At 46.2% G+C, this 6830-nt stretch overlaps 1 protein-coding gene across 1 annotated transcript in view; it reads left to right on the top strand.

Annotated features, from left to right (window-relative positions):
• The first annotated feature begins 980 nt into the window (after nucleotides 1-980).
• CD22 (CD22 molecule) overlaps nucleotides 981-6830 on the top strand; it is a 14090-nt gene continuing 8240 nt past the window's right edge. The window contains exons 1-6 of the mRNA XM_006867417.1: nucleotides 981-1014; nucleotides 1565-1921; nucleotides 2759-3052; nucleotides 4739-5005; nucleotides 5132-5395; nucleotides 6366-6623. Coding sequence (XP_006867479.1) covers nucleotides 981-1014; nucleotides 1565-1921; nucleotides 2759-3052; nucleotides 4739-5005; nucleotides 5132-5395; nucleotides 6366-6623 — 1474 coding nt within the window. The remainder of the gene's footprint in view (nucleotides 1015-1564; nucleotides 1922-2758; nucleotides 3053-4738; nucleotides 5006-5131; nucleotides 5396-6365; nucleotides 6624-6830) is intronic.

Raw genomic sequence — 6830 nt, 5'->3', positions numbered from 1 at the left:
TAAAGATTTACAGCCTCAGAAACCCTGTGCAGGGTGGCTATGGGTCCAAACCAACTCCATGGCACATCATCACCACCACCATAGCAACCCTTCAGTCTTGGAAAACCCTCTGGGGCAAGCAGTTCTACTCTGTTCTACAAGACTATCATGAGTCTGAATGGACTCGACAGGTACCTTTGGTTTCTTAAAAGTCTTGGAGGTGGGAGCCCACTGCATCCAGTGAGGCAGGAGTTGTAATTTGGCACTCTTGGAGTTCCTGTAGACTACATACAGATAGTTTTGTTTAGTTTGTTTGCTTTTTAAAGCAAGACATCTCTCATGAAAATCTGGCTTCTAGTGATGGCTTATGTTCCCACTGGGCAACAATTGGCTAGAACCGAGACAGCCTTTGTCTTTAGTCAAGGTTTAGCCTGGTCTTCATCTGGATCATTAAATTTTCTGGAAAGCTTCTGACCCTTGGATCACAGTCTTCTAAATCCTTCTAGACTGGAACCCTACTTTATAATTTTCTTTTCTTGGTCTTTAATATCAAGGTTTGACTATGTTTCTCCCTTGTGTAAAACCTTTTACCCATCCCAGAACAGTTGCTTCACTGAAGCCCCAAGAGGTGTTCCAGGTTATCCAGAACCTGGCATCTGAGGTTCTTTGTGGTCTGATCCTAATAAAATCCCAAGAGGTGGGCAGAGAGTTTGTAAAATTATAGATGGAGGGATGGATGGGTGGGTGGGTGGGTGGATGGAATGAGTCTAGACTGGGTACTTGGGAGAAAGATGATAGCTCTTATAAGGCTTTCATAGTATAGCCAGAAAAGGCCCTATGAGTATCCAGAATTCTATGTCTCCATCATACAACCAGATGTGATCGCCTTTGGAATTGGAGCTCGGTGGGGGAGAAAGAAGAGCCCTCTTGGAAGAAGTAAGTGACCAGATGGCTCAAAGACCAACTCTTTCTGATTCAGGTTCCTAATTGGACAGGACACCATGCATCTCTTTGGTCCCTCGCTCCTGTTCCTTGGTAAGGACATGGCCTGAGTTGCTACTTGAATTTGGGGATGGCAGTGGGAAGGAAAGACCTGGGACAACAAAGAGTAAATGTAGGATAGGCAGGGATGTAGGACAGATTAAATATGTTCAGATATCCCTGAGTTATGGAAGAGATCCATCCTTGTGTGTCTTTAAGTAAAATTGGCAGGTAAGTTGAAACAGGTGCATAGAGTTCTCATTTAGCCTTACTTCAGTGCAAGAAAAGGCTTGACGTCTTTCCAACGATTTAAAAGCTACATGTGCGTTAAGTAAAGATGACTGTAATGAAGAATTTGTGGTGAGCAGAGGTTGGTTCAATCATTTCAAAGTGAGGGCAAATGTACATAGCATTAAAGGGTCAGTAAAAGTTGGCCCTAAGTCCTCCAAAAATAACCAGGGATTGCCGGTACATCTCTTTTTGTGTCTTATTCTTGTTGCATATCTCCCTCTTTCTCCCTCGATCCTTAGAGGGCCTTCTTTATACCTTTGAAAACCTTCTATGCCCTGCAATAATGCTTTCTGATCATTGTGATGGGTTCCAGAATACTTGGCTTTCTCTGACTCAGCGTCATGGAAATTTTACCATCCTCACACCCTCTACTCCTGGGAAGGTGCTTGTATGTGGATTCCCTGCCGCTATACAGCCTCACATACCGTGACATCCATGGACGTGTACCACAATTATCTTTTTAACAAAACCACCAAGAACTTTATGGGAACCATACTTTATAAGTCCCCAAGCATTCTTTACGAAGAGAGAGTACAGTTCCTGGGGAACACCGAAAATAACTGCACTCTGAGAATCCAGCCAGTGCATGCCAATGACAGCGGTCAACTGGGACTGAGGATGACATCAAGTAATGACAGATGGATGGAGAATATCAACCTCAATGTCTCTGGTAAGACTTAGGGGAAGAGGACCTGTCTCAGCAGGGCAAGGTGGGAGATGGGATATAGCTTTTCCTGGAATAAAGGTAATAGAGATGCTTGTGGAAGGCAGCCGCTGTGGAAACCTGTAACATGGGCTCTTGCACCTCAGAGGGGACACTTCCCCTTAGTACCTGCTCATTCTGGCACATAGGAATCTAGATCCTGATTTTTCCAGGGAAGCTGGAAAGAAAGATTTTCAAGTGAAATCTCCCCAAAGTCTTAATGTTTATGACTCATTTAATTTTGTATTAGCCTTTGCATGGGCTGAATGACATACCTGTAGGGGTTTGATGTGACTCATTGCACATAAGTCTGGGGCCTCTACCCTAGGCAGAGTCTGGTTACTTTAGTCCAAGCCTACATACAAGTCTAAGCAGCTCTCCATCTACAGTGAAACAAACAGCTTCAGAGCTGTGACCGCACACAGACCTGTTCGTCCGTCTACAGGATTTCTGTGCTTGCCTATCTCCTATACAGTGACCACTGAACAAGTGTGTCATTCAAGCTAAGAAATGCAGTCTGAACAAAACCAACAGGCTTCACTTAGGGCACATTGGGGAGCAAACTTGAGGACATTTAGGAAGCCACTATCAGAATCTGAGTATAAAATAAGCATGAAATATTATTCCAAAGGAGGCTGAGCATCTGCAAGACTGTCCGGAGAGTATTTCAGTTGAGCAGAAGGGATCCCAAGCAGAGAGAGGCAGGGCTGGAAAGAGGTAGCAGGGACTGGCCAAGGGTTCCTCAGGGTGGGTATTTAGAACAGGGTTTTCCGGGTCCCTATCAAGATCCCAACTCTTTTGCAGAAAGACCCCCTCCACCTCACATCCAGCTCCCCATGGAAATCCAAGAACTTCAAGAAGTCACTTTAATTTGCAAGCTGAATTTTTTTTGCCCCAACTACCCGGTCCAGTTGCAGTGGTCAATGGATAAGCCAGCGGTTACCTCAACCAACCCAGGCCCCGAGACTGTCTCCATAGAGAGCAGGCTCACGTTCCAGCCAGAGTGGACTCACCATGGAAAGAATCTGACCTGTCAGCTCAAGGATCTCCAAACAGAGAAGGTCCTCTCGCAGGAAACGGTGTGGCTCGATGTGAAGCGTGAGTCTACCCAGTTCTCCTGAGACAAAAGATCAAGTCCCTGTCACCTTCTCCCCAGGCCCTGCATCGCAGTAGTGGTATTTGTACTGTTGAGTAGGTTCGGATTCATGATGCCCCTGTAAGGTTTCCGGGGCTGCAAATCTTTATGGGAACAGAAAGCCTCATCTTTCTCCCATAGAATGACTAGTGGATTTGAACTGATGACTTTGTGGTTAGCAGCCCAACACATAACCCATGCACCACCAGAGCTCCTTCAGTCCCTCAGTAGTACTGAGAATAACAGAAAGATGATCAGCAGTGGTCACCTCAGCTGGGGATGACCCCGGCAAAACTTCCTTACTTCTTCCATCATCCCTGTTGTAGACCCCAAGTGTTCCAAGTCACAGATTCATTTTAACATCTGTGTTGGCCTAACAGAATAAATTGATTTAGTCCACTCCCAAGACACAACATAATTTTGGGATTATCTCTTTAGCTCCTCACCACCCTCCTCACCTCCCCAAGTAAATTTTCCACGTTGTTATTATTCACATAGGTGTCCCATCCATTCGTTCAATGAATATTCATTACACATTTATTAGACTTGAGGCCCTGCTACAGCTGCTGGTATAGTACAACAGTGAGAAACCAGAACAAATTCTTGCCCACATGGAGTTAGTATAACAGCGAGAGAGACAAACAGTAAATAGATTTAAAAACAACAACAACAAAAAATAGAGGCTATAATGCTAATTATGTGAATGTATTACTGGAGTCCTATTGTGGTGCTGTGGGATAAGCACTTGGCTGCTAACCACAAGGTCAGGGGTTCAAACCCACCAATCACTCCTCAGAAACCCTATACAGGGTCACTATGAGTCCAAATCAACTCAACAGCATTTAACAACAGCAACAACAATGTGAATGTATTCAGAAAAAGAAAAACCCAAGCAGGTTTAGGATAGAGAAGTGATGAGTGAAGATCTCTCTGAGGGAGAGAAACATTTGAACTGAGACCTGAATGAATGGAGAAATGGTGGTGATGTGCCGTGGAGTCGGTTCTGACTCATAGCGAGTCTATACAAGGTTTCCAAGGCTGTAAATCTTTGCAGGAGCAGAAAGCCTCATCTTTCTCCTGCAGAATGGCTGGTAGTTTCAAACTGCTTACCTTAAGGTTAGCAGCCCAACTCGTAACCACTATGCTACCAGAGCTCCTTTGGAGAAACAGAGGCAGATAAATTTTCGAGATGAGCATTCCAGGAAGTGATAAGTGCAAAGGCCCTGTGGTGGGAATTTGCTTGTTGTGTTCGTGGCAGAGCAAACAAGCCACAGAGGCTGAAAGAGAGTACATTCCAGGACCCAAGTGACGAAGGAGTAATCCTGAGAGGGGCTGGAACACTAGATCACATGGGCTGTGGTAAGAGTCTTGGATCTTATTCTAAATGTGAAATCCATGGAATGGTTTTGAGCAGGGAGTGACAAGATCTGGTTGGCACTGTAAGGAATCCTTCTGGCTGCTGGTACAGCCCAGTCTGTAGGGGAAGAGAGAAAGCAGAAACCAGTTGGGAGACTATGACAAGGGTGACAGTGAGTGACTATATACACACACATGCACATGTAGACCACTGCTTAATCAGCAGAAAAACACTGCCCCTTCTTACTTCCTTCTACTCTGAGAATGTCCCCACTGGCCCTCTGCTCCTGCAGACATCCCGATGTTGAAGATCGAGGTCAGCCCTAGAGACGCCATTGTAACAGTGGGGGAATCTGTGACCATGGAATGCCACATCATCAGCAGCAACCCGGAGTACCGAACTATATTCTGGTTCAAGGACAGGACCCGGCTAAAGAATCAGGAGACAACCACACTAACTCTGTCCTCAGTGACCAAGACGGAGAGTGGAAACTACCACTGTCAGGTTTCCAATGATAAGGGCTCAAGAGATTCAGAAGAAGTGCATCTTCAAGTGCAGTGTGAGCCTCCCAGGAACAGGGGAGAGGGCAGGCAAGGAGTTGGGTGTGGAGGAGGGAGGCAAAGCCCAAGCCCTTGACAGGTAAACCACAGGTCCTTTCCTCACCTTCCCCTGCAACTTCTTTCAGTTGCTCCAGAACCTTCCAGTGTTCAGATCCGCCCCTTGTTGGCTAAGGAGGGAAATCCAGTGCAGCTGACTTGTATTTCACTAGCCAATCCTCCTCCGACAAATTACACCTGGTATTTCAATGGAAAAGAAATTCTGGGAAAGACAAAAAGCAATTTCCAAATCCCAAAGGTTCTCCCCCAGCATGCTGGGAAGTATTCCTGCTTGGCAGAAAACAGTCTTGGTCTTGGACAGATTGACCAGGAAGCTGAATTGGATGTACAATGTGAGTAGTCACAGTACTTCAGTTCTAAGGGGAAGGGGCAGAAGTAGTGGGGAGGATAAAATAGGTACCTGGGCTCGTCAGTAAGAAGCCAGGGTCTCCAAACATGTAAGTTGCTTGGGGCAGGTGTTTTCTTTTCTCACAGTGGTATTCCTAGCACCTCGAATGGGGTCTGGCTTGTGGTAAGTTTCCAGTAGATTTTGGCTGAATGGATAAATGGCGAGATGCCTAGACTCCACAAGGAACACAGAGCTTAGCATCACTAAACATTCGCTGAGTCTCAGAAAGGATACTGAAGTTTTCAGGAGATAGCTGGGAAAAACTGTCTCATTACATCATTGGACCTTCTTCAATTCAGTGACCCTTAGCAGACAAACAGAATCTATAGTTTGATCCTCAGACTCAGATGTCATGGTCTGAGCACTGATGGGGATTCTCAAATCCTGGACATCTAGATATAAAATCACAGCATCAGCAGCTAACATCTTAGAGTGTTTGCTATGTACCAGGAGTCCTGGTGTGGCTCTGCGAGCTAATGTGTTGGTTTGAACCACAAGGTCAGCAGTTCAAGCTCACCAGCCGCTCCTCGGAAACTCTACACAGGGTCACTATGGGTTGGAACCGGCTTGAAGGCACTTAACAACAACTATGTACCATGCTCTGATTTTATTTTATGTTTGCAACAGTACTGTGAGTGAGGTGCTCTTAGGAGTAAACTAAGTGGCAGAGTTGGCTCCAGAGCTGTGCTCCAAATGACTAAAGCATCAGGACTCAAATGACAGCAAAGGGCCAGGGGAAGGGACCTGTCCTCACACAAATGCAAGCGGGAAGCCTTAGCCTTCCTTTGATTCATTTAGGAGTTGTCGGAATTAAGGGGGCAGGTGGGAGAGGAAGAGGAAGCAGGAAGGAAAACGTATTATGGATACCTGGCTTGTCTTCACCGATCTCTCTGTCCCCTCTCCTCCCCCCACAGATCCTCCCAAAGGGGTGACCATGGCGATTCAGAATCCTACACCAATTAGAGAAGGAGATGATGTGATCCTGGTTTGTAACTACAATTCTAGTAACCCTAGAGTTACCAGATATGAATGGACACCCCAAGTCTCCAAGAATGAGTCATTCCCTGAGGTGCTGATGATTAGAAAAGTTGCCTGGGATGTAAGAGCAATCACCTGCCGAGTCTGTAACACCTGGTGTTCAGAGGCTGTCTCTGTCAACCTGAATGTGCAGTGTGAGTCACCTGGGCAGGGGATCTGGGAGGCGGTAACTCAGTTGGGACATGAGGACCTAAGGGTCAGGAGCCTGGAGCCTGGACCAGAGTTCTCTCAGCGAACTAAGGGAAGTTGTTGTTGTTGTTAAGTGCCGTCGAGTCGGTTCCGACCCATAGCGACCCTGAACAGGGTTTCCGAGGCTGTAAATCTTTACGGGAGCAGAAAGC

This window comes from Chrysochloris asiatica, unplaced genomic scaffold (genome assembly GCF_000296735.1).
Source record: "Chrysochloris asiatica unplaced genomic scaffold, ChrAsi1.0 scaffold00104, whole genome shotgun sequence".
Taxonomy (NCBI): Eukaryota; Metazoa; Chordata; class Mammalia; order Afrosoricida; family Chrysochloridae; genus Chrysochloris; species Chrysochloris asiatica.
Note: the sequence above shows the minus strand (reverse complement) of the source record. Positions and strands in the feature narration are given on the sequence as shown.